The sequence below is a fragment of the Chaetura pelagica genome, unplaced genomic scaffold, assembly GCF_000747805.2.
Source record: "Chaetura pelagica isolate M959 unplaced genomic scaffold, ChaPel_1.0 scaffold116, whole genome shotgun sequence".
NCBI lineage: Eukaryota > Metazoa > Chordata > Aves > Apodiformes > Apodidae > Chaetura > Chaetura pelagica.
Window position 1 is genome coordinate 3121242 of NW_009953655.1, and position 27661 is coordinate 3148902.

At 41.5% G+C, this 27661-nt stretch overlaps 1 protein-coding gene across 1 annotated transcript in view; it reads right to left on the reverse strand.

Moving 5' to 3' along the window:
* Positions 1-11587: 11587 nt before the first annotated feature.
* Positions 11588-27661, reverse strand: part of MXD4 (MAX dimerization protein 4) — a 37371-nt gene continuing 21297 nt past the window's right edge. Inside the window, exons 3-5 of the mRNA XM_010000246.1 lie at positions 17052-17166; positions 14586-14745; positions 11588-13026 (exon numbers count right to left, since the gene is read on the reverse strand). Of these exons, the coding sequence (XP_009998548.1) occupies positions 12878-13026; positions 14586-14745; positions 17052-17166 (424 nt within the window). The 3' untranslated portion in view covers positions 11588-12877. The remainder of the gene's footprint in view (positions 13027-14585; positions 14746-17051; positions 17167-27661) is intronic.

Here is a 27661-nt window from a genome sequence, read left to right on the forward strand (position 1 = left end):
ATGAATCCGAGAGCTACGGAGTATTTAAGAGGTAAATTTGTCACGCAGGCTCCACGTCACGGGGCAGCCTTCCAACCGCCCTCTGCCTTCCACGAGGCCTGTCACAAATTAAATAAACAGGCAGCTTTACGCGGGCCGCTAAGGCAGGCGGGCCCGGCCGCTCAAACCGCTCCCAAACACCACACGAACCCCTTTGGTGGGTCAACAAAATGATCAGTGGGAATTGGCTGTCAGGATTTGCTGTTGCTTCGGGATTGCTACTCCAGCTTAATTTTCTATTTAGGCAACTTAAAACTCCTTGTACAGCTAATCCTTGCCTTAGTAGTTGGCAAGTTCCCTTAGTAAATCAGTGGATTAAGTGCTGGACATCGGGAATCCTCTAGGCAAGAGCGAGGTAAAAATGCAAAACTTTTCTCTTTGTTTGGCATAGTTACTCGAAAAGTTCATCAGTACCTATTTTTATCCCTACTGGGGATAAAAGGGCTGAGAAGGAAATTATAAATATTTGTAAGCAGCCTGTTGCACAGGGGTCAAAACTACAGTATTAAAGTGCTGCATGTTTGGCAGGCTCAGAACAAAGAGGAAGCTGTCTGGATTCCTCGGTCCTGCTCCTAATGCTGTCCTTTTAACATCACCAATAAGTACTGTGAAGCTCAGGAAAAGTTTTGAAAGCATTTTAAGATTCAGATCTGTAAAATGTTTCAGGATCAGGTAATGGATAATGCGATTCTCATGAAAGACACAGGTTTTAGATTCAAGAGTGCAAGTGTATTTATTGGGAGCAGATTGTGATACGGATTTTTATTTTAAAATAGCTGACATATTTTGTCTAACAATTGTAAAGAATAAATCTGAAAATTAAGGCATACTTGTTGTTGTATGGGATTCCTGTTCCTAAATGAAGCACAATGTATCTGACTCTCACAATGTACTGATGCAGTGCTGGATTTGACATGACTCTTTGGATGAGTGGAACAAAAGTGCTTCTGAGGAATGTCTCTTAATGTGGGCCTTTGACATCTTGAAGCCTTTCAGTGCTTTTGAAGCAAGACTTCAAAGCCACACGTCAGACTCCCATGTATCTAATGATAGCTTTGACATGTCACTGTTCCCGCAAGTACTGGAATCCAGATGCTGTTTTGCCATTTTATCTTGTTCAAGCAAAGCAACTAGTCCACCAACCAAACAGAAAACCCTCCAACAATCAGTACTTGAAGTGGTAATATTGGCTAAACAGAGCAGGGGGCACCTTTATTCTGTGCAGTAGCTGAAGTGCTGCTTCTGATACTCACTAGTGGATATTGAGGTAAAAAACTTCTGTGTTAGCCCACCTGCTGTGTACATTTGCTTTCAAGTTTGAATCCAGGTAGCGACAAGAGCTTCCCAGAGAGTATAAATCCTACTAGTCCACCAATGGAGCACCTCTCTGTAAGCACCTCATTACCTCTATCAATACAAAGTCCTTTAGAACAATAACATGACAGTCTTGAGTCCATAATTTGCTTACAGGGTGGAGTGTGGGGTCATGTCTTTTCTTCTGTGGAAGGGGCCCCGGAGAGCTGCCTGCGGTCTGACGTAGTTAGAAATGAAAGGTAGCGGTGTTTTTGCGTCCCAGTGTTAGAAGCGTAGGGCTCGGTCTAGTGTTGTTTTCACATCCTGCTGTTAGAAGCACATTGTTGGAGTCTTATATATATATATATATATATACACACACACAAACCCTAGTGTTAGGAATATAATAGTTTGTTTAAGAGAAGTGAGGTACCTGCACGTTCCAATGACACCTGGAGGGGTTGACGGCCCAAGAAACTGAGGGACACAATTGGGCTCCATCCGGGGGGATCCAAACATGGAGCAGGATTTTTGGCCAGGATCAGACCCGACAAAGCCCCTCCTGTCCTGCTCCTTGGGGCAGGATGGCACCAGTGGGCACAGATCGTTGTGGTGGCTGGGAAGACAGCCAAGGGGGCAAGAAAGGCCAGAATTATACCTTAAAAGGTAAAAAGTAAACTGCTGGAATGGAACGTGTAAACAGGGGCTGGAAGCTTATAGGATAATTAGAAGCTTCGGAGAAGGTGTAAACTTTGGGCTACCCAGCCAGTGGGGAAATGGGAGGGAACTTTGCGTTGGGAATAGGGAATATAAACTGTTATTCACCTTACTATGGGTGTGCCTACTTGTTTTGGTCACCTGTTCTTGCAAGAGTGTAAATAAACTGTGCTTGGCTGAAGGATCAGTTTGGGCTGTTCACTGGTGCCACGAACGTTTCTCACAAGGTTGCTCAGCTCTGACCAAAACCCACCTTCACACCCAGCAGCCTCCCCAGCGCAGCTCATCAGGGCCACCAGCCCTTGGCTCACAGTTGCTGTGTTAGTGATGTGTCACTGTCTAGTCCTTTTAGCATTATCCCATGGACTTCATGTCTATGAACTTGTCTAGTCCCATTTTGACAATGCTGGTAGCCATCAAAAAGAAACTTCACAAGCAGCAGATTTCAGAATGTCACTACCTGGTGCTCAATAAAGTACTTTCTTAAATTTTTTTAACCCTCTCTAATCACATCAAGAATACCACTTCTGCATGTACCTTTTCTGTGGCCTTCATAATAATTCAGAAACCACAAATGAATTTCCCTTCAGCTCTGTCGTCTCCAGTTTGGAGGTTTCCAAGGTTTGGCTTATCTAAAGCAAGTGTTCCAGTTCCCTGTCACGTCAGTTGCCCCCCTCTGTCTAACACCGCTGTGCCTTGCTTGTGGTGCAGAGACGAGACTGCACAGACCTTAGGGTGTGGGTGCACCAAGGTTTTCTACAAAACTCTGATTTCCAGTGCACCTCCTTATGATGCTGCCGGTTGTCATGGTGTTTTGGCCACTGCTGCTCATTGAGCCACCCGAAAACTCTCGGCAATGATTGCGGGGCCTCTTCTGCATTGCAAGGGCTTGTTCTGGAGTTGAGCATCATGTGAACTTTGCACTAAGGGTCTGAGCATCCTTTATCAGCCACTCCATGAGTTTAGCCATTTTTGCTTCCTGTTTACATTTTGCATGCCACGTTTTCCCTACTTGCCTCGTGATAGCCTCCCTGTCTCATTGAGTCATGCAGTGGGGGAGGTTTGGGCTTTCTACTTGCATCAGACATTTTACTTGGGCTTCTAGTACAGTGGTTTTTAGCCTTCTGGGTGTTCATAGACTTCTTTTGAACAGCTCATTTAGGGTTTTCTGGCATTTTCGCCCATTTTTGCATAGGTAATTTTCTTAAAATTATCTCTTTGCTCTATTTTTCTTGCTCTCTCTTCTGCCAGTGTTAAGCTTAATTATATTGTGGTTGCTACTATGGAGCAGCTCACCCACGAGTAGCTCTTGAATTAGATCCTCTGCACTGCTGAAGACTAAATTCAGAGTGGCGCTTTTTCTTCCCCCTCCTGTGGTTTCTAAGGCCAGTTATTCTAGGAAGAAATAATTTATTGCACCCAGAAATGTTATCTCAACATTTCACCCTGTTGAGGCATTGACCCAGTCTGTATGTGGGTGGTTGAGCCCTCCCACTATGTGTCCTAAATGTGCAGCTTCTCTAATCTGAATGCAATTGTTGAAATTAATCAAAACAGGGAAATGAGCAGCTTCACAGCTCAGCACAGCTAAAACTAACTCACATGAGGTTTTCTTGATCAAAATCAGCACCTGCATTGCCTGCAAAGTGCAGTAGGTTGATTACTGGTACAGTACGGTTCTGTGCAAAACACTTTTAAATGAAACCCTGACCTGGCAGTGAGTTCTCTCTCATGGGTAAAAAGCTGTAGTGTTGAATTCCTCCCATCAGATTACAGCCTGATACGCAGCTGGACTTGAGGCTGGCTGAAGTTTTCAACTCCTTTTGCAGAGCACGTGTTGTGTCCTTCCGATGGGGAAGGAGCAAACGCGTTCTCGAGCGTATTTCGTAAGAGGATACAGTTTCAGTTGCCTTTTGTTTGGGTGTTGTTTGTTGTTGTTTTTAAATTTCATAAATATAAATGTTACTTGTGTAAAAAAAAAAAAAAAGCTGAAGTAAAAGAAAATTTTAAACACCTGAAATTCTTCCTAAAATTGTGCTGTCCTGAGAGCAATCCAGCTCTGTGACTGAAGTCCATCTTTTGTCTATCAAGTTGTCTATCTGGATTGCTGCAACTAAAGCCTTCAGTTCCCCGTGTGACCGGTTCCTCTCCCTCTTTCCAGACTCACACACGTACAATGTCCCACCTCCCTCATGGCCTTTCACAAAACCTACATCCCCATCTGTTTAGCTGGGCAAGCAGGACTATACGCTCATTCTGTAGCTACATACGTGCTGGCCAATAGCCACCTCTCAAAACAGCCTTCAGACACCATCAGCACAGGCAATGGTTTATTTTTCTTTCTCCCAGACATGGAATTTTCCTTGAAGTTTTCACCACAGATTATTATTGCAGCCTCCGTCCTATCTCTGCTTTGTCAAATTTGGTGAAAATTAGCCTAAAGGTTCAAAAGTTATCAAGGAAAGGAGGAGGAGAACAGATGGACAAAAGAGGAGTTGACAGACAGCATGATCTCATAATCCCTGCTGACACAGGAATTCAGGCTAGAATTGAAATATTTTAGGTCACAACACTGTGCACTTAAACTTTTCATTTTGGAAGAACAAGCCCCTAATGTGAAATAAATTCTCATGTTAGACCATCAGTCAGCTTTTAGGGCAGAGATTAAACACCATTCTTCCCCTAGAAACATGTTACAAACATATCTTCAAAATTCCCTACAGCCCCTTTTCCACACCCAACCACAGCCCCGTGTGATTCAGTGTTTGCTTTTGCAGCTCCTTATGGGTCAAGATTGTTTTTCTTTGATTCATTTTCTTCTTGGTTGTGTTCAGTCAAAACATAATTAAAGGCTTACCTAACCCGTTCTTTCCATTCTAGGAGCAGTTGTTTTGCATCTGTGTTGGAGAACCAGAGAGGTTGCTTAGATAGCATTTTGCCTTTACAAGCCTTGCTATGGTGGATTCCAGCAGATTAAGACATAGACATTTCTGGAAGGGTGTCTGCAAGCTCTGCACTATTCCACCAATGCCATGTTGTGTTTGTTCCACTGCAGAATATGACATCATTGTGCCTGATACCTTAGAGAGAAGCTCTTGGTTACCCATTGGCCAAGGCTGTAAAAAAACAGACGAGGGGAGCAGTTGCCATCATATAGGCATTGCAGCTGGCCAGTGTGAACCCTCTCACTAGGATACATCTGTCAGATGAAAAACTCAAGAAGTGTTTTGCTTATTAACTGCATTAGGGTTTTGGGTTGTAAAAAAAAAAAACAAAACACAACCCCCCCTGCCAAAAAAATAAAAAAGAGAGAAGAGATGGAAATGAGTTTGTAGCTGACAAACTGTAAGTGGAGAAACTTTTTCGTTTTGCATCATCCTGCACATCTGCTTGTGGATGTTAGAGGTCCCTGCTTCAGATTGCTGGAGTACCAACTGCTCTTTGGAAACGCCCTGTCCTGAAAGGTAATTCATTGCTTTAAGCAAATTTATATTCTGAATTAAGCCCAGCTTTTTGAAGTGCCATGTGAACTTTCATTATACCAAAGTCAGAAGGCCAGAATTTGGCACCAGCTTGCTTTCTCTCTCAAGCACATATATAGTCTCTCCAGAGGAAAGGTAGATTTCATTCTGAGACCTGGTACTCCCAGAAAAGCAGGTCAAAGTGATTAGTTTTCTTCAGCTTTGTTGGATTCAATGCCATAAGTATAAAAGAAGCTCCTACACATTTGGGTTAACACAACTAATATAGTTAGACATATGATGCACAAGATTATTTTTTTTTAATAAAATTGTTTGCTTCCTCTTCTGTCCCTGTTTTGGATTAAAACCCTGGAGTGGATCTGATCAGCTGGTCTGTCTGTGAATGGGTTTTGTTCGTAAGAAACTGAACCGTTTTGTGAGAACATACACCAGGGCTCAGCAGGGGCCTCAGGAGGGACCTTAAGGGACCAGCCTGACCCCTGCTGCTTCTTCCCTCTGCTCCCTCTCTCCCATCAATCTCCAGCTGACTCCTCCCTGGTGAGGTAGTAGTTCCTCTACACAGCAGTGACACAGGAGAGGGGCATTCAGGGGGCTTGTACTGATCAAGCTATTGGAGAGCATCCAAAGCAGAGCCACGAGGATGGTGATGGGTCTGGAAGAGATGACTTATGAGGAGCAGCTGAGGTCACCTGGATGATTCAGCTTGGAGAAGAGGAGGCTGAGGGGTGAGCTCATGGCAGTTCATGGCTTCCTCATGAGGGGAAGAGATGGGGCAGGTCCTGATCTCCTCACTCCTGTGACCAATGACAGGACTTGGGGAAATGGCAGGAAGCTGAATCAGAGGAGGTTTAGGTTGGATATCAGGAAAAGGTTTCTCACCCAGAGGGCAGCTGAGCACTGGAACCAGCTCCCCAGGTAAGTGGTCACAGCACCCAGCCTGCCTGAGTTTAAGAAGCATATGGATGATGCTCTCAGGCACATGGTGTGATTCTTGGGGTGCCCTACACAGGGACAGGAGTTGGACTCAATGATCCTGATGGGTCCCTTCCAACCCAGCATATCCTATGATTCTATGATTCTACAGTGGGCAAAACGAAATCAGGGCCCTACCAGCAGCACCTGCTGCTTGTCCAGAGTAGGTTCATAGCTCTGTTAACCCACACAGTTATTTCTTGGGCTGAGAAAAGTGGTACTGTTCAAATATAGCACTGCTAAATGTTTATTACAGATTTTTCCTTTTGGAGGTTAATTTACAATATGCTAGCGATGTGCTGGATTGTATTTTATGCTTATTCTGTGATAGTGGTAATTTCAAAGAAGGCTTTGATTAAAAGAATAGGTTACTATGCTTTGGGCATGAATATATTTACTAATTCAGCAGCTCATTTTACTTGAATCAAATGTAAACATATTGACAAGCTACTTGCCATTATTTCAGCTTAAAACTGCTATTTCTATATTTTTAAGATATTGCTGTATTTTCCTGCAATATGCTTCACAAACTGCAACAAAAGCCTGTGGCTGTCACAGACCACAGCTGAGAACATAACAATGCAATTTGCAAAAGCATTTCAGTTCTATCCCTCCTCTCAGCTCTCTGAGTAACAAACTAAAATGCTCATTTTTGTCTGCCTGTGATGTGACTTTCACATTGGACAAAATACACGTGTAGAACTTGTAGGCTGCCTTTTAATGCTGCTTTTTTTTTTTCCTATCTTGTACAGAGCTGGAATAATATCCAGTATAATTACTTAGAACAGACACTAATGCATTTCAATTTGCACTATGTTTTACAGGTTTGTTTGTCTGTAGAAATGTAATAGTGGAAATCTATACAGCACCCATGCTTAGACACAAATAACTTTAATGACTATTGGGGTTGCATCAGGCCAACATAGGTAAAAGAATTTTATTTTAAATAGCATTCCAACCTTTGTACCATGCTATTAATTTAAAATGCTAAAACTCAGTGAGCCCCTTATAAAATAGTCATTAAGCCTATTTGCAAAGAGAAGAAATACTCTATACAAAAAAAAAAAAGATGAAAAATCTAAAAAAAAAAAAATAGAAACCCTGAAGAGAACAACAAAAACATAAACATTTATATTTATATTATGACAAGGTAATGATACAACACAATACTCTTGTGTGCTACAGAATGTAGTGAGCACTGTGTACCTGTGTGCAAATGAATCTGTGCAGTATCATACATCTCACAGTCTACAAACCAGTCCCTTGGCTCAGAGACCCGATGGCTCTGGCACACAACCCCTGGATAACACCGTCAGGTAACAATGTGACTGGTAAATGTCAGAAGGCTCTCTGTCACTGCTTCACATGCTCCAAAATACTATCATTAAAAAATTCTTATTTCATAGCCCTTTTCTATGACATAAATGGTGTGTAACCGCATTTTACGCCTGTCGTGCAAAATGGAAGCACAAAATTCTGAACTTGGAGTGCCCTCCACTCAGCTCTGCCAGTGCTCATGTACAATACTTCAGGTAGAAAGAGCAGCCAAGGTGACCAAATGGTTTCTGGTCTTTTCTATTTCATATATCCCCTGCTTTTTAATTCTAGGTAGTTATGCAACACGCTTGGATGTTTCATTTCCAGCTACCAATTAACAACAGCGCGTTTAGTCAGTCACTTAAGCAAATTGGCTCATTTCATTACTGATGAAATTAATTTCTGAGTTTGTTTGCCCCATTAGTATTTGGAGGGAGTACAGCTCTTCCGTAAAGAGTATATGAAAGGTTTAAGTTCTTCCACCCATTTTGGAGAGTCCCAAATTAGTGGATTAAATATCAGCACTGTTAGTTTCTCCCACACAGACGAAATCAGTGGCCTCTAGGAGTAAACAAAAAGAACAAGCTTTCTGAAAGAGTCATATGTTTTGCAGACATTTCTTCAACACCATCACAAAATAGAAGTGTATAAAATTAACACTGCTTCACTAAAAGCTGTGATGCTGTGGTTCTTCTTAAATATGTGTTTCTTTCCCATGGGGCATATCTGCTAGGATGAAAAATGTCACCGCTAATTACCAATCTGCTGTAAAGTTGGTAAAATGGTGCAATAATGACTTGCCACAGTAGCAGAGACTGCTGTAAATATTTCAAGAAAAGCAGAAGTATGTCCTGAGGGTGGACAGGCCCCAGGGCTCAGAAGGGGAGCAGGCAGAGCTCACGCACATGCAGCTTCACCTCTTTGCACTTCCCAGTTCTCTTCTGGCTTTTAAGTTCATCCACTGAATTGGGTTATGCAGAGTGCATAGTCAGGTGCTCAGAATACTGATATTTATGACAGTCATTTATTTGTAGATCAAAAAAGTAACTTTATTTTTAATACAAAATTTTGTTAGGTTGTACCTAGCATAGCTGAATGCATACTCATCCAAGTCAAGAAAAGTAACACTGTTTACGGTCAGAAGTCTTAATTCTTTAAGTTCAGGCAAGTTATATTAAATTTTAATTATTATTTTTTTTCCACCCTAAATCTTAGACTAAGAAATTAGGTTAGAAACTCATCTAAAACTCACCAGAAAAACTGTCCTTCTCATGGATTTTTGAGGACCTTTTTATTTCTGCTTGTATCCAATCAAACTCACTCTGAACTCTTTTTTGCACAAAACAATACAGGATCTGGTCCCTGGGTAGTGATGTACTGTAGTTTCTACTGGCCAAACCCTGCTCTTTTCAGAAGATAAACAGACCAGTTGCAGTGGGCCCTGGGGGGCTACAAGTTGGGCAGGGAGAGGATAGGAGTGGAGGAGATTCATCCTCTGAATTGCAGTGGAGAATCTGCAGGAAAAGCTAACAATTTTAGGCTTTTTTTAATGCCTCTCTCCTGTGATGACAGAGTGCACTCACAAAGCTAGAGGAAGAGCTGACCCAAGAGCCACAGAGAGGCAGACATCCTCCCAACACCTGCAGGCTGCAAGGGAAAACCCTTCCTTTCCTCTCCCACCAGGAATCAGGCCAAACCACTACGCCTCCGTAAAAAGAAATGCTCGATGACTTCATCTCTCCAGAGCCTTTTCCACAGAGGAAAAGACCTAGCTGCCCTATAATCTTGTCCCTATTCCTTCTTTTCCTATGTGGTAACTGCAGAGAAAATAGATGTAACTGAACAGTGGTATCTCCTCACCTGCTAGAAGCAGGGTTATGACTCAGAAGGGCGGACCAAGGCAGGGGCAGCGTCGAGTCTGGCAGCACGCAGTGTGCTTTTTGCAGTCAGGTTGTGATTGCAGACAGGTGTGTGTGCACACAGGTGCATGCATGCACACACATGGAGACCACACAAAAATACCCAGCTTAACAAAATCAGTACAACACTCCTGGCCTCCCAAGGAGCTGTGGCCACAGCACTGGCTGCTCAGCAGCAGGTGAATCGGGTCCCTGCAGGAATGTCAAGAGCTGCCTGACGGGCAGGCAGCCACTCAAACCAGCCTCCAAACCCCACACTTGAAACAGCTGTGCCACTGCCTTTAGCTGGGCTGCTTCTGTCCAAGCTGCAGAAAAGGGGCCTGTGCCTGAAAATACCACCTTAAACTGGGCTGTGCTTGAGGGAGAATGACACAGGCAGTACGGTGTCATTTTCTTCACCAGCATAATAGCCCCCAGCTGTAATAACTTCAAAAGGAAAAACAAATAAACCCTTTTTATTTCCACTCAAGATTATTCGAGTAATTTTTATTGAAAATATAAGATCTACAAAGCCATGGATACCCAGCGTGGAAGAACTCATTAAGTTAGCACATTCATCTTTAAAAGGAAAATTTCAGGTCAACCTAAGGTACAATAATGTTCAATTTAAAATCTCGGTTTTCCTTCTGTAAGTTTCAAATCTCTTTTCATTAGGAGGTTCTGTGCAAGAGCTGCTTGTCATGAAAGGAAACACTTTACAATTCATGAATATGTTCATTATATAATAAATGAACAGCAACAATATACTAGCCTTTTTTTTTTTTTCCTGTTAACAGTCGAGTGTTAAAGTAAACTCTTGTTGTTTGTATTTTTTTTTTCCATGATTTGGAAATTAGTTACATATGCACCAAAGGAGCTAGTAATTTCTGCTGCTTGTCAGCTACACACAATGAGTATATTGCTGTGTGCTTTCCCCAACAATGAGGATTTTAGTAATATGCAAGGTGTATAGAACATAATACCAAAACCTGCATCACAGAAAAGGTTAATTATTTTTTTATTCAGCTGCCAGAGTTTATAACCTTAGGCCCCTCCCCAGAGCCAAAGTAGGGATGGCCCTCCATTAGGTTATGTAAATTAAACATATAGGTTTTCCTTGTTGGCAAGTTCCAAGCAGTAAGCGAGAGTGCAAACAAGGATCTGTAAGCTGCCACAAAATGTATTCGTATTTCTACTCCGTGTTGTAAGAGCCAAAGGGAGGACACGTATGTCAGATGTTGAAAGAACAACTGAATCTTTGTTTTTCATCATTATGGTCAGTCTGTCATGAGGTCTTGTATCTGAATGCTAAAAATGGCACCACACTTGGACATCCCATAGCCTTACACAGTACTCCTGTGTTCCCCTAGCCACCCAGCACTGGTCTCACAGAGACCCTGACTTTATAAGCTAACAAAATACAGATTTGGGTGCTGAAGAATCCAAGGGAGGGCTTATACAAAGACAATTAACCCTCACACCAAAACCTAAGTTCATGATTTTACTTAAAGCCACACTGAATCAGTTGTGAGAGGGTGAAGATATAAATACACCTCTCTGCTTCATCTGTAGGAAGGTGGACAACTGACCATTCGAACAGAGGGTCTTCAAACAAAGCTTAGTTGTCCTTTAAACAATGAAAAGGAGAGGCATACATAAATGGTCACCAAGGCACAATATGACAAAGGTGAAGAGTCCCTGAGACTCTGGTCTGGGTCTGTACCATTCCCCTCCCTATACAAGTAAATGAGAACATTTAGGAAAATATAATACAAAATCTCTTACAGGAAATATAGACTACACTTGCTAAAATCACTTCCCTAAAAGTGTTTATAGCTTTTTTCTTCTTTTTTTTTTCTTTTTCTTTTTTTTTTTTCTTTTTTTTTTCCTTCTGTTTTTGTTTTTTTTTTTTAAAAGACCTTCTTTAAACAGATAATGCAAAGACTGGTCCATTTTTTTCTTACCTGGCAAGCCAAGCTCTAATGACTTCACTATGCAGAAGTTGTATTAAAATACATCTTCATAGTATTGCTACAATTTGGGTAAATATGTTCTGAACAGCTTGATGAGTACTAAATAAATTTTGCTGTTTTACAGCATACATTTTACATTTTTTTGCACTTTTTTAAGAATAGAAAATGCAATTATAGTGTGCAAAAGAAAAAGATTAATTATCTTCTAGCTGAATACTGTAATTTTAAGCCATGCCTTCCATAAAAATGTATTGACATGTGTAAATAGAAGAGAAAAGAGAAAAAAAAAAACCAAGCAAAGAGAGATTTAATTTCCTTGCAAGGAAAGATTAGCTGTCACCAACTGCATCGCTTGAGTTCTGTATTCTTCAGACAAAGAAATGAAAAAAAACACCCAGAAAAACCACTGAAATGCTTCAAATGTCATCCCTTCCATGACAACAGGTTAAAAATGCAGCGTTGCTTTCTGTTAGTCCTGTTAACATGGATAGAATGATTTGCTGCTGGTTGGATATTGAATACAAAAAAGCAAAAGAAAGTTGAGATCATCCTACATGAAGTCATTATTAGAGCTGGCTTTTCCCCCATTTTGAAGTACAGTAGTGACTTGCAAATATGACCTTTTCTAAAGATCATCTGAGATTTGAAGATTTATCTGTTTGCTTCACCAAACAACTGCTGAAAGAACTTATTCTAGAGAGGACGCTATACAGCATTCAAAATGGTTTGGGTGTTGTTTTTTTTCATGAAAAAAATACCACAAAAAGTAGTTGTAGGGTCTCCTATCTCCGAATCACTAACACATTGTAGGTTCCATTTATTCTATGTTTGAAAATGGTTTCTGCAAAATCAAAATAACTGTCAAACTCCCTTACACCATGCTTCCAACAGCTTGCATTTAATACTTCTTGAATGGAATGACATAATTTATTTTCTTTAATTTGCAGTATGGCTACATCAAGCTAGCTTTAAGTCACAACTGTACCTAACCACAGTTCTCTGCAGCAAACCCATGATTTACAATATCTAATATTGTGGTTACAGTGCAGGGAACCGTGGGTAAGAAACCTCCATGTCAGGGTACTGTGGTTGGGGTTTCCCGGAAGAGTGGCAGTTGACACCTCTGGAATATTCATGTATAAGTGCTTCAGTCAGATGGTCCTGAGTTGAACAGGTAACTCAGGCACTATGAGAGCCTGGCATTCAGTCTGCGGGAATGTGTGTAACCTCCGTCACTCGAACCGCTTTGCAAACTGTAGTGGTCTTCAGCATCACTGGCACTTCCAATACTGTCCATTTCACCTGGAGTAAACTCCATTCCTTCAATGTCTACTTCTAAAGAAAACATAAGAAGGCAAATTTTGAGTATGTAATCATGGGGCCAGTGTTGCCTGTGTCAATCAACATGCAGGCAAAACCTGAATCATATTTCATTTTCTGTAACTAAAAAAAAAAAAAAATTGGAACAGTAATTCCTAGGGAAAGGATCATCTTGTCCACCTGAGAATTGAAATCCCTCCTGTCCTCATCCACATAAATATACTGCATGCTATCAATACCAAATGCTGTCCCAAGAACTGTTCCAACCTGTGCCTAGACACTGATCTCACAAAAAAAAGAAAGAAGACCCTGAGAGGCCACAGTTCTGCAGCACCATTGATGGCGATTCCAACCTCTGCAGGTATCAGCCAGTAGCAACCGTGGCATAGCCATCTGTCCACTGGTAGCTGCTCTGTGACCAACAGCTCATCTCCCAGGGGCCCTGAAAAAGTCATCCTGTGCAAGTGTTCAGGCACAGAGCAACTTCAAATGAAACAACCAGAAATGGTGACAGGCACCTTGAAGAACTCTGTCTTAAACGGAAGCAAATGCAGAGAACGCCTGGTGATTGTTAACACAGGAAGTATTTTAAAATTTCACAATAAATGATGTGGAATGAATTTATTCATACAAATTAATTAGGACTGGTAAAATATTTTTTTTCCCCAAGAAAATATTATTCCAGCCTTACCAATAATTACACTAAAAATTCAGAAGATGAAAAGGTAGTTGTTTAAAAAGCTGGCAAAAACACATGCAGTATAAATAACTTGAAAAGTACATACAGTATTAATAGTTTGAAAACTGATATGGAAAAAAAGTTTTCCAGTGTAAAAAAGATGCAGTAGTTTTTTATTCTGCAAATCACATAATGGATCCATTCTGTCTTGTCTTTCTTGAGAGATTCATTTTAGTTCTAAATAATGCTTTCACAGAATCACAGAATGTCAGGGGTTGGAAGGGTCTCTGATACTGAGTCCAACCCTCCCTGCCAGAGCAAGACCAAAAACTAGGGCAAATCACTCAGAAAGGCATCCAAACAGGTCTTGGAAGTCTCCAGAGAAGGAGACTCCACAGCCTCTCTGGGGAGCCTGTCCCAGTGCTCTGTCACCCTCACAGTGAAGAAGTTCTTCCTCATGTTGAGGTGGAACTTCCTGTGCTTGAGTTTGAATCCATTGCCCCTCGTCCTGTCACAGGGCACAAGTGACATGAGGTTGTCCCTGCCTTCTTGATGCCCAGCCCTCATGTATTTATAGACATTAATTAGATGCCCTCTCAGTCTTCTCCTCTCTAGACTGAAAAGCCCCAGGTCTTTCAACCTTTCCTCATAAGGCAGGTGTTCCAGTCCCTTAATCATCCTTGTAGCCTCTGTTGGACTCTCTCAAGTAGATCCCTGTCCCTCCTGAACTGGGGAGCCCAGAACTGGACACAACTCTCCAGATGTGGTCTCACTAGGGCAAAGCAGAGGAGGAGGAGAACCTCCCCCAATTCACTGGACACCATTTTCTTTCTTCCCTGCTTCTCTTTTCCCTCCTGCTCCTGCAACTCCTTTTGGGAAGCCCTCATTCAATTACCTTGTTCAGAGTCAGTGGATATTGTTGATCCCATGCTGTCAGTGCGGATACGCTCCATGCCCTGCACGGATAGCTGCTCCAATCTGCGTTTGAGGTAGCGGTGTTCCCGCTGTAATTGTTCTTTAATATTTAGAGCTTTTCGGTCCTGTTCTTCCAATTTCTTAAAAAGAGAGAGAGAGACAGTAAGCCAACAGTTTTTACTCATGTTAAAACATAAGTTCATAGAGTGACAGAATCATCCTGGTTGGAAAGGATCTTGAAGATCATCAAGTCCAACCATAAGTTAATGAAGATCTTTTCATAAATAGCAACTTACAAACAATACACAGTTGAAAAATATTTTAAAATAAATCAATTTTTTTTTTTTACCATTCTATAGAGGTTAGTACAATTCAAGCTGGGTAAGCCAGAGCTTAATTTGTTTTACAGGGAGGAAAAAAAAAAAAAAAAATCTCTCAAGAGACTCTTGCCACCAGCAAAAGTTCCTCAGCTAAGACTGAATTATTGTTGCCTTGGTTATGGGGAATATTTAAATCATTTCATCAGGCAAAACTGGCATCATCTTTGATAACCAGAGCACAGCTCGGGTTTCAGTCAGAATGTAATGCCTCTTTTGGTGAAATAAGAGACTTATCACCATAAGGGAACCACTGCAAGCCTCCTGAATTGTCTCTCTCCTACTGCAGAAAATGGCAATTTTTACCATTTAAAAAGCTTCATTAACAATAACCAGTATTGATGACATATACAGGAGGAGGAATTTACTAACAATCCTCTTTATTCCTGCATTATTTTTCCTTGAACTTTTGTACATAATGTTATAATAAGAAAGGAGGTTGGTACATCCACATACAAAACAAAACAAATGTGCCCAATGGATCAGATTTCCTTTTCCTGTATTTTCTCGGCTCCAATCCCAAACACTAGCAACTATTTTAGGAATTCACATGTGTGATTCACATCCAGGAGACCCAATTTCAGAGCAAGTTTCAAAACATGGGGGTGTGTGTGTGAAAAGTTCAAAACTAATGACTGTATTAGAAATGGCAGACAGGCAATAGCATGCTCAGGCAGTGCAGCAGGGAGGTAGCTGACCTGAGGAAGAGACCCAATTAAGTGGCAACCCAGTTAGGGTAGGGGCCATTAAAATCCTAAAAAGAAAGCTAAACCTTTAGTTACTGTTTTCAGAAAATAACTACTGTGCACAATGGACCTGGAAAATCTGTTTCTAGCTTTTTTTATCAGCAGCTGAAATGGTAACGACATGGCTAATCTCTCACACTTGCCACTTGTAAAAACAGTTTCTCAATTTGTATGCCTAAGCCCATGAGAGGGGGGCAGGCCAAGACAAAAACCACATGCAGTGCCTTTCACTCACGTTAGCCTGAATTATAAACAAGAGGCCAAAATCTCAACTGGTAGAAACAGGGGTTGCCCAGCTGGAGTAAATGTGCTTACAAGAGCTGAAGAAGTAGCTCACTAAACTTGTTCACAAGAATGGTTTTGCTTAAAATAATCTTTAATACTTTGTATGAATTACACCCATTTCTCCAACTGCAGTGAATCTTAGCACTGTACAACAGCAGGCCATTCTCCAAAATATTCCAACATTACTGGCAGTGTTCAGCCTCTCTTAACACTTTTCTTGACCTGCTTCCCTGTAACACTGAAAAAATGCCAGATGAATAATTATAGAGCCCTGGACACAGCAGCACAAACCTGTTCTTTAACTTTTACATTTAAATACTTGTTTGTCCTATTTCTGCGCATACTCCCGTTCCCCTGAAAATGATGACAGTGAAAATGGGAGTAAAGGTGTCTTTGGAGAGAGGAGGCCTGAGGAATAATTCCCTTTGAATTACCTGTGCAAATGTATAACCTGCACTGCTGCTGGATCACAGTCAGGATTTTGTTTTGTTTTTTGTTTTCAACTTGTTACACACAAGAAGCACACAAGGGGAGCAGCAACTAGCAGGAGACTGCATCTCATTTTTTGTTTCTTTTAAATATTGTCAAATGTTTCAGGGTCATCAAGATGTGGGATGGGGACAAGGCTTACTAGTAGCTATAATCCCTTTTACTCCAGTAATTTTTTTTATCAGCTGGCCTTTTACATGGAAATGAATGCTACTGTTTCATGCTACTTTGTTCAGTCCTTAAAAATTAAATGGAAGAACAGCCTTGATACATACACACTCTTTTAAAATGAAAGGTAAAGCATTAGTAAGTAAGCAGAAATCAAAATCACTTTTTTTTTTTTCATGTATTTGAGACTGCATGATAAATTACAAAACACAAAAACTTGATACTCTCACTGAAACCCTTGCAACAAATAAAGGCAAATACATCCAGAAGATTGGACATACGGATATGAATTTTGTGTGGAAAACTGGTTCCCTCTCCATGGATACACATTCTGGAAGATTCTGCTTTAAAAGAAGTAAAAATATGGACGAATGTTTTTACCTTGATATGCATCTTAGCTCTTTTCAACAGGCTTAGAGTGGTGTGTCTGGTGCTGTCCGGCCCAAGAGGCACAAGCTGTTTTAGCTGTTCCAAATATAGCCGCAGTTTAGCCCGCCTGAAATTATTAAAAATGAAGAGCATTGTAGTAAAGTTGCATCCGAACAGCACATCCTATATGCAAACACCATCTGTTTGCAGGATCTCTGTGCAGAACTCGATTCAACTGTGGCTTCCTTTCCCCTCCCTTTGGCAAAGTTTCAGACTGAAAGGTCACTTGTAACGCAGCACTCCTGCTTGGCACATTCAGATAGCAGCTTCATACCTGTGTTTCAAAGCATTTGTCTATTTAGTCCCATCTGAACAGAGGGAAGTGAGCTCAGAGATCTAAGAAATCCAGGCAAGGCTGCCTACTGAATTCATGGCTGGGTAAGGAAGAAAAACTGGCACTTCACTCTGACCCAGTAATTCCTGCAGACGGTGGAGCTGTGGGAGGGAGCAGGGAGGCTGCAGGCCCCCGTTCCCCCATCAGCCCTGCCTGGTGCCATAGATGTTCTCCTGCTAACAAGGAAAGGGCATCCATGCAGCTCTGCACAGCTCAGAGCTGCTTCCAGCCACATTTTATCAATCGAAGAAGGCCCTGATCCCCATTCTCCTTCCATATACAGACCTGAAGTCTCCCCAAGGAGATACTCCTTTTCTCACTGTACAGCCAGCACAACCTTTACTATGAACACACGAGAGAAAATTGTTCCAGCCAGTGCATCCTGTTTTCTCCATTGCTCCTCTGCAAGTATCACTACTGCTGCTCTCAACTCTCTTTCCCATACTAATGACACTTCAATAAGAAGAAGTTAAACAGCATAGTATTTTGACAGATATTTGATTTCCAAACATTTGTCCTGTCTTTGAGAAAAAAGCTGGCAATACAATTGCCCATGAAACAGCTGCTTCAACCAGCCAAAACAAGGCAGTGGCAACCCAACAACAGTGTGTGAGTGTTTCTATAGTTAAATCCAAAAGAAAATCCCTCTGTGTTTTAATGTACAATCTTGAACAGGAATCAACACCAAATCACCTTTCAGTTTTGCTTGAAGATAGAAATACACATGGAAGTACATCCATGAGCAACAGCTCTATGATAATCCTGTCTGCTAGCCTGTTACAGACTGAACAAAGCAATCACCTGGAGAACACCCACGTCCCCCACAAAGCAGTGATAAGAAGTGAAGCAGATCACAAGTGTGAGATGAACAATCATCTTTTCCCAGTCTGCTCGATGCTGCATGAAGGAAACAAACTTTGCAGGGAATTTAACACTTCTGATCAAGAAAGAACTTTATTTTGAACAATCAGTTCAGAACAAGAATTCAGCGAAAGGCAGCTGAGAGTTTATTATGCACCAAATGATTAATTTCTCATGTGTAAAGGGAATTATTAGTGTAATGTAAAAACAACCTGAGAATTAATGGGGAAAAACCCAAAGCAAAAAAAAAAAAAAATCTAATTAAAATACAGTACAGTAATGACTACACACTCACACAGTTAGTTCTGGCTGCCTATAAATCAGCAGATAGGAAGCCAGAGTATTTCTATAGAACTGTTAATTCTTTCTTCAAGCCACTTAAATAAAAAGAAATATTGGTGAAAATGTGATTCTTCAGACAAAACTGATGATAGATTTTTTGTTTGTTTAGGCCTGGGGTTTGTTTTTAAATATAAGGCTCTAAACTTAACCATATAAATGCTTTTATTTCTGCAACAAGGACTGGGGTAAGTATTCACAAAGACAGCCCTATTAGAGTGCAGAGTACCCCTGTGGCTGTTAACTTAAACTGAGACACTGACCTTTAAAATAGTGAAATACCAGAATTAGGGACTATTGGCATTTATACAGAAAATCCTAATCAGGTAGGTTTTTATTTCTGTGTCTGTAACCTCTTAGAACTACCTGGTTTTGTGTTTTTAAATAAAAAAACCTGCTTTGGGGACTACATTCAGTTCATCTTTTTGTTTTTTAAATGGCCTCTAAATACACACACAATCATCTGCGTCACTCAGCACAACTTGGATCCAACTGTATTTAGACAGCTGACAAGAAAGTGGGGACTGAAGATAAAGGAGGATGTGGCAAGGAAGAGGACAAGAATAATATCCAAGTAGTAAATAGAGAGTTAAATACATTGAAATGGAACCATCTCTATACTTGCAGCAATGAGAAGTCTGATAAGTAATATACAGAGCTAAGATCTACTTAATATTAATCCTGGAAAATGAAAGCAGGCTACATACTCAACTAATCTACCTCTATTACTATTTGAAGAAAGCCTGCTTACCACAGGGAGAAAATAAGGAATTAGTGCACTTCTTTACCATCAGCAGGGCAGTTAACAGAAACCTTATCAAGATCCAGAGGGCACAGCTGTGTGTCTTTTTAAAGCACTCATTCTTGTATGCTACCTTGCAGCCAGGTAAAGCAGGATTTTACAGAAGTGCCATGAAGAACACAGGATGGAAGCTAAGAAGAGTATTTTAACTGACTAATGAGAAAAAATACAAAGAGCTAAATATGTATTAAAAATGCTTTAAAGCATTCTCGACATTAACAATTAATAGCTCTAAATGTAATGAACACACTTACTAAAAGACCTGCTGTAACTTCACTTTTTTATTTTTGTAAAGGGACTTGTTTCATTTAATTACTCATCACCCATTAATCCATTAAAGATTTTAAAGCATAAGCTTTACATACAATTAGATAAATGCAGGCATGTTTATGTGCCTTGTAACACAACAACTGATTGATTGCATAGACTGTAAATGTAAAAAAGAAAAGAAAATAAAAGAAAACCAGCCCACCACAGTTCCTGTGGCACTGGAGTAAATATCCCCACGTTTTTCATTTTGCACTGCAAGAATGTAAGAAAACATTTCAGGCATGTTATGTTAACAGATCACACCAGCAGGAAAGGGGACTCAAACTTCACAGCAGATAAGTTGTCACGTACAGACTCTGCCAGCACTAATTTCTCTCTTTTTCTGCAGGGACCTGACAGCTTTCACTTTTCCTTGGCTGGCTGTGACCGCCGCGGGAGGGAAAGGCACTCTCAGAGGTAATCACAGCCGGAGCTGCTTTGTGTCTTGCAGCTCATGCCTTAAATTCCACCTAGAAAATAAGCAAAAAAAACCCCCAGCCTGGTCTCAGAGCAACGGGGCAACAATCTCTGTGCATGAAATGTGGCTGAAGTTTGGTGATCACGGTCTGCCCCAGCTTCAAACCCTGATACTTACACCTTTGCCCACACAAAGGTGGTGTCAGGCTAGGACACTGGGGCCTACAAAAGTGGGCACTTTTCTCACCTCATGTGGGTGCACAGAAATATCCCCCTTGTCACTGCTACTCAAGTTATCAGAGAAGGTAAAGGTCTAAAAAAAGCCATCCAAAATCTGAATCCTCAGATCAGCAGCTCTCCATTTTGGGTACAGCCCCCCATGCATGGAGAGAGGAGCGTGGGTGACCTGTCTCTGATTTACCACACTTTCCATTCTGCCAGAAGATCACAGGGTGTCAGATGTTCAAAATTTCAGTGCTTCTCCGTAAGTGAGCTCACAACATGGTCCTGTAAAACTCCATGATAGCTATCTTAATGCTTAATAAAAATGAATTACTAACCCCACAGTGTTGGTTTCACAGCAGTGACCATGTCCAGAAGCAGTCAGGTGCTTCATCACATTCACATGAAGGAGAATGCATCTTGTTGACAACTAATTTAACAGGTACCAGCTGGAGTTCCCTTGAACTGGTTTTGAATCCATGAAAGCTGTGATGGGCAATACTGGCACGTATTTCTGAACCAGTAACAAAATGAACCCTGGAGCCCCACAACTTGGAGGGACCAAGCAGCAAGTTAGGAATTTTGTCTTAGTACAAGGACATCCACCACAACCTCTGTTGAAGATCACTCAGTAACTCTAGTCCTTGGAGACTCCAGCTTGGTCCAGTGCTTGGCTATGCAAAGTCAGAAGCAAGTTTCTGTGTTTCTTAGACAAACTACAGTTTACCACTTCTCCAAAAAAGGCTGCCATGTAAAAGGAAATTAAGGTCTTTGATCCTAACCAATTTCAAAATTGTGTTAAATGAGTCTATTAGATAATTGTCAATAAGCTTCGCTGTAATGTATGATATTGCAGGTGCAAACCCATTTTAGTACACCAAGAAATGGAATAGTAAGATACAGAGGAAAACCAAAATAAATAACAAAGCCTCTCATTTGCACTAGGTAATTTTCATTCTAAGGAAACTGCAACAATTCAAGAAATTTCTACAACTACTTGATGGGTGGTTGAAACGAGAAGAAAAATATTTCTTGGTGTGGCCAAGTAACATAACGAGGCAACAACTGTGAATGGGGAGGTTCAGGATTGACATTAGGAAGCTGATTTTTCACTAGGGCAGTGGTGCACAATCAGAAAAGGTCAGCAAAAAGCCTGCAGAAGTGGCAACCTCGGAGTATTTTCAAGAGGTACCCAGACAAAGCCATCACCATTCAGAGGTCCCACCAATCAACATTTCTACAAGCATTTAAACTATGGATTCCTTGTAAAGCTGTAGCATTCGAATAACAAAATTACTCTCATTCACGTAACAGCAAAAAAACCCAACCGAACGGTGCAAATTAAACTTGTGCCAGTCTGACCCATATAGAGCTGGCAGGTTTGTGAAGTGACCTGATCCAGCTGCAGCCCACGGAGCTGTAGCCCACAGGGCTCTCCACAGCCTGTTTAGGTCCAGCACATCAGAGAGATGTGTCCTGTAGCTAGTCAGACAGCAGATAATTGTTTAAGCAGCAGTTGCAGTTTTTGATAGCAGCAAAGGTGTATTCCCTAAACCATACAAGTATAAATCTGTAGACCTCTTTTGTGGGAGGGAAGAGCATCCATTGTTTACACCACTGCTCTGCACTCAAAGCCTACTGGAAAGGCAAAATGTCCATTGGCAAGTGCACATTCAAAACAAGCTGCTTAGTCCACAAGGAGGCATGCCTCAGCCAGGCCTCAGCAAAACTGAATGGCCACAGACACTCACAGGATTTTACAGCATGACAGTGAAACGTGGCTTGTCAATCCTGCCACCCTGGCTGGGCAGCCCACCCACACAGAGCTGCCACCAGCCTTCCATGCCTTAATGGTAGGTAGCATGGAATAGGCAATTTCTTGAAGCTGCACCTGAAGGCCTAAACAATGGTCCCTGCTGTTGGAATTGTGTCACTGGCTGCCAGAAATCACCTTCAGAAACCCTCAAGGGGCCACACTTGTTTCTTTCTCAATCATCATGGGCAAGAGGATAAAACTCACTACAGCGAAGTTAAAATCATGACTGTTCACTCTGCACATCCTCACCCTCTCAGTCCACAGCCTCCCCAAATTAAAAGAATGACTCTCTCACATGTTTACATTACATTACTCTCTCACATTCTCTTGTTGACCCGAAGCTGGGTGTAATAGGGAAGAAGCAACTCTATCAGCAAGGTTTGTCATCCCGTGGTAAGTGCCAGTCTGGTCCACACTCACTCACTCCTACTAGCAGATTGCTCAGTCAATACATGAAGCTGTCTTGGCTATACTGGAAGATGTCTTTTAAGAGCTGCAGCATCCCCAGCTGATAGGCAGCAAAGCTGGGAACTAGACAAAAAGCCACTAAATGTCCATATTCCCATACTGCATGCTCTGAATTTCTGTTCATGCTGGCTCCAACAGAAACTGGCTGGGTTAGACAGTAATTGCATCAACATCCACAGACCAATGTACCTCTCACACCACAGTTTATCAATGGAGTACATATGGGCATGAAACAAAGCTTGCCTCACAAGAAGGCCCTTACTGTGCTTTCTGCAAAATGCTTTCAATGCTAAAAATGCTTGCCCGGCTGAACATGTGTCTGTATTTCAGATGTCCCAAATTTAGTCTCCTAAACTATCATTGTGTACAGGAGGTTGACATACTCTCAAATCAACTGCTAAATATACTTGCTTGGTGATGTTCTGCAAAAAGAAGGACACTATAGCTCAGACACTCATATTACATTGAAAATGCAATCATTACGAGCCCCACTAGTGAGAACAACAGATAGATTTGAAATAGATGCAAAAAATAAAAAATTCAACATTTCTGTACATTAACTATTTCAGTCCAAAAACCAGACAGCCTCAGACCCAACTGCAAGACAAATTCAGTGCTACTTCAGTGCTTCTAATAAAACAACCCCCCAGTTCTGAGAATATAAAACTATTTTAAATTAATCTAGAGAAAGACAAAAAATTGTTACAAACTGGAAAGAGTTAAAAGCATTTTAGATTCCTTCCCCCATGTTTCACTTTTTTTTTTCCAGATTCAAACCTATCCCAGTCCTGGTGCTATGCAATGAAGTTAATACACAAAGGTTTAAATATAGATCAGATACTAAATTTTACATTGTTGCATAATGTCTGTGTAATCTGACTTAATAACATAAACAGTATAAAGACAGAGAAGAATCTCTGAACCAAAAATTCACTTCTGGAGTCAAATGTTCTCCAAGTACATTGTGAACCAAAGTGGTCTGGGCCAAGCCCACATCCCTGGGTCAGACACCCCTGTGGTGAACTCGTGGTTGTGTTTTCTCCCTAAAGAGAGGTGATTTTCTCTCCCTATCAGACATGAAATTCAGCACAAAATACAGAAGTGAGCTAACTGCAATCTTAAGATGCTTATGTTTTTACAGGAAGACTCTTCACAGTTTTATTTATGAAATGCAAATACTTGCATACAGGGAGCACTCAAGTTTTATACAGAAAGACTGGGCAAACACAGAAACTCAGGATCCTCTGTGACACACCCTGGTCAGGATGAACAGAGAGACCATTATTTGTAAACCTATCATAATTCCAAAGTTTTTAAGAGAGGCAGACCAGCAGTAGAAACTTCCCCATGGTAACTTCAGGATTCACTTGCCACCAAGGTAAAAATCAGAGGGATGAACTCTTGCCTGCCTTCTGATTCCAGCATCAACCCTTTCTTACTAGAGCCTGATGCAGCAAGTCAGGATCTCTTAAGGGCTTCAGCTCTTTTTATTTTGTGCACAGTCACACTCTTGAGCAATTACACAATTTTGCTGCAAAATGGGTTTAATTGTACTGAAAATTAAATGTGTTTGTATTGCTTTTTATACTTCTGGATATCATATAATGTAGGTACACATGATTCTATACTCCACTCTACTTAGAAGTTGGTACTCAAACATAGTTGCCTCACTCCTCCTTGGGCTTACACTTTTCTTAAAATGTCAGGAGTAATACATTTACAGCTCAACGATACTTTTTATAGGCTAGGAAAGATGATCCTGTCCTAATTAAAACACATTTGTTTATAAAGGCATTTAGAGATTATATATAAACTTCCATCTTGAGACATCACAGATATTCAATCATACAAAAACAGCTCTGAAGAAACCTCTTTATTAATGGTCCAGACAGATTTTTAGCATAACTTCAGCAAAATGTTAAATGGAAGATAACCCTCCACTGAAGTATAAAATTCTGTCTTTTCCATACTTATTTCAGTCAGAAACACTTTATAAATATTTTCTACTTTAAAAAGGATCTCTCAAATACATGGTGTTGTTTTTTTTCCAAGAGACTCCAGCTCATACTCAGGCTGCACAATCTATTTTAACTACACAACAAATTTGCTTTAGTGAAAAGGAAATAAAACCTCTTAGTATTAAAGCACTGTACCATAGCAAGGCACTCAGTGTGCCCATTGCTATGAGATGTGTGAAATACTTGCTCACAGCTGAGTGCCTCAGACTCAAAACCAGAAAATTCAGTAGTGCCCTTGCAGCAAACCTCTTGCCTTTGTATTATCCAAAAGATAAGCCAAACACCAGCGTTCTGCAACAGACACCTTTTTTTTCTCCCCATATTAAGAACAAAATGCTGAAGTTTGTGCTGCAGGTGAAGATTCATCCATGACATTTTTTGCCCACATTTATCATCTCATAGAGGCCTCTGCAACTAAATTCAGAAGCAAAGCCCAGGAAGATGCTGTGGCAACTAACAGGCAGAAGCTGCAAGTGCCTAGCTGCAGTGATTGTTAGTGACTTACTGCAATAGTTCCACACTCAGTGCAACCACCTGCTTTATTTACCTTTGTATTACCTAGGAACATGCATTTGCAGAGTGATGAATATTTCTGTGCATCTGATTTGCTATACTGAAAGCAGCCAGATAGCCTCAGCAGCCAGGCAGCTTGTGGTCTTGGGGTATTTTGAAGTGTCAAAACCAGAGACATTAACTGCCTAGGAAGGCAATGTCTGCACGTGGATCTCACCACAGCTTTCAAAGAGCCAACAGTGCTATGAACTTTGTCATCTGCAAGCTTTTATGTGACTACTGCTCAGATGTCTCTGGTGCTGTCTCGTAATGCTAGGGAAGTCAGAAAAAAACCTCTGTTCTTGCCTCTTACACCATTTCAATGTTTTCTGCATTTTATCACTCTGAAAAGTATTTAAGTTCTCTATTTCACTATATATAAATGCACACTGCAGCATTCACAGTGCATTTTACTTTCACTTAGTGCCACTTCAACCCATTTGCTGAGTCAAGACTTCCCAGCCTAACTTTGCATTTTTACCTTCCAAAAGCTGTGCCTTGTTCACCTTTTAGAACATATGCATGAAACCAGAACTTATGCCTACATCTTTCAGCAAACATAAGTTAAGGGAAGTATCTGCAGTGCCACAAATGTATTCATTTTTGGCCAGCTAAGCCTCTTGGCAGCAGTATGCAGAAAGCTAGCTGGGATGCAAGCTGGGGACAGGTGAATACTGTCTGGTCTGTGAAAAGGAAGATGTGTGGCAGATATTGCTGCCCATGTTGCTTCTTCCCCTCTCTCTCCCTTCTCCATCCCTCCAGAAGCTCCCTGCTGAATGCAATGACAGCTGCCTGTCCTAAATTACAAGCACTGGGCTACATCAACACTTTCTCATCTCCCAAGATGGCTACAAGCCCACTTTCATGCTCCTTGTGCTCCAGTTTCCACCTGAGGGGTGAGCTGTGGTGGCCTCAGTACTGCCATAAGCTGTGGTCAGCAGCTAAGGTGGGCAAACAACAGCAACTCCTGGGGCTTGTTTTGGCCTGGAACAACATTGTAAAGCAACCTGGACAACAACAGTGTGAAAGACCTGACTGGAACCCCAAAGCTGGCAGCCAGCCCACCCCTGTGCTGTCCCCTCAGGAGTATATCTGACAGCAGACACAGTCTGACTGATGCGGGTCCCAGAGCCATGTCTGACTTTGGCCAGGTGAAGAAACAAAATCCCCGCGGCACAGCTACTGCCTGTTGTCATACTGTTCCTCGACCTTCTCCCCACCAAGTTCTCCTCCTGCTGCAGAGCACAAGCTGTCAGAGAGGCACGCCAGGAGCAACACAGGCAGCCCCCACAGCTGCTGCTGCCCCACCACACATTTCCCCCACCTGCCTGAGCTGCCCGCAGACCAGCGCGACACAACACAACCAAAAGACAGTGGTCGGTTTCCAGCCAGTCCTTCTCCTCCATGGGCTGGTGGCAGGCACTCTGAGGAGCACTTGTGCAAGGCAATGGACAGGCAGGACCATGTCAGCAGGGACTCCAGGGCAGGTGGGATGCAGCAGCTCTGGCTGGAGTCAGTGTTAACTGCTGGGGAACCACAGCCTCCAGCTCTGCAGTATTAACATCTGACCACCTTCATCTCCTCCTTTTTTCCAGGCTCCTCCCTGCAGCCACACAACTTCCTCCAGGCTTCAGCCATCCCACTGTATCAAGCTCCTCTTACTGGAAGAGCAGCCATGAAAGGTTTAACAGCCCTGCATTGTTTTGGGTCTCTGAGGTAATTAACAGCAACATGCAGAAATTTGAGATGTGCTTTACGAAACACATGAATAGGAATTTACAAGCTATACAGCGATTCCCAAAAGCATCACAAGCAGCTGGATACAATTTGTCTTTCCTGGATGGTCACCATCTCAAATTTACATGTATAGGATATATCTCCTTCACTGAAGACATTCAAAACCCGCCTGGACTCGTTCCTGTGTGATGTGCTCTGGGTGATCCTGCTCTGGCAGGGGGGTTGGACGAGATGATCTTTCGAGGTCCCTTCCAACCCCTAGGATTCTGTGATTCTCCATCCTTTGACCAGAGGCAGTAAAATCTCTGACCTTGCAAGAATGTAAGGCAACAGAAATCAAACATTATGGAAACAGCTAAAATCCCCTACACTCAGTTTTTGCCATTGTATGGATTTATTTTCCTCTGCAAAATAAAAGGAGATTCCAAATTATATTTTAGAATTGCAGCCTTCAAGTTGAGCTCAACTACAAATAGCAGATTTCTGTAATTTTCAAGTCAATGTCAGACAAATGTGAACACTTATTACACCTATAAAAGAAGAATTTCTGTTTAAGGCATCTTCTGTTTTTAGCCCTGCTATTTATCTTTTTATATTCACCTTAAATGCTTTTAAGCAGTAGCAAGAGAGATCATGTCCTAGTACCACAAGCTCAGCATTGCACAGTACCAACCTAACACAGGGAAA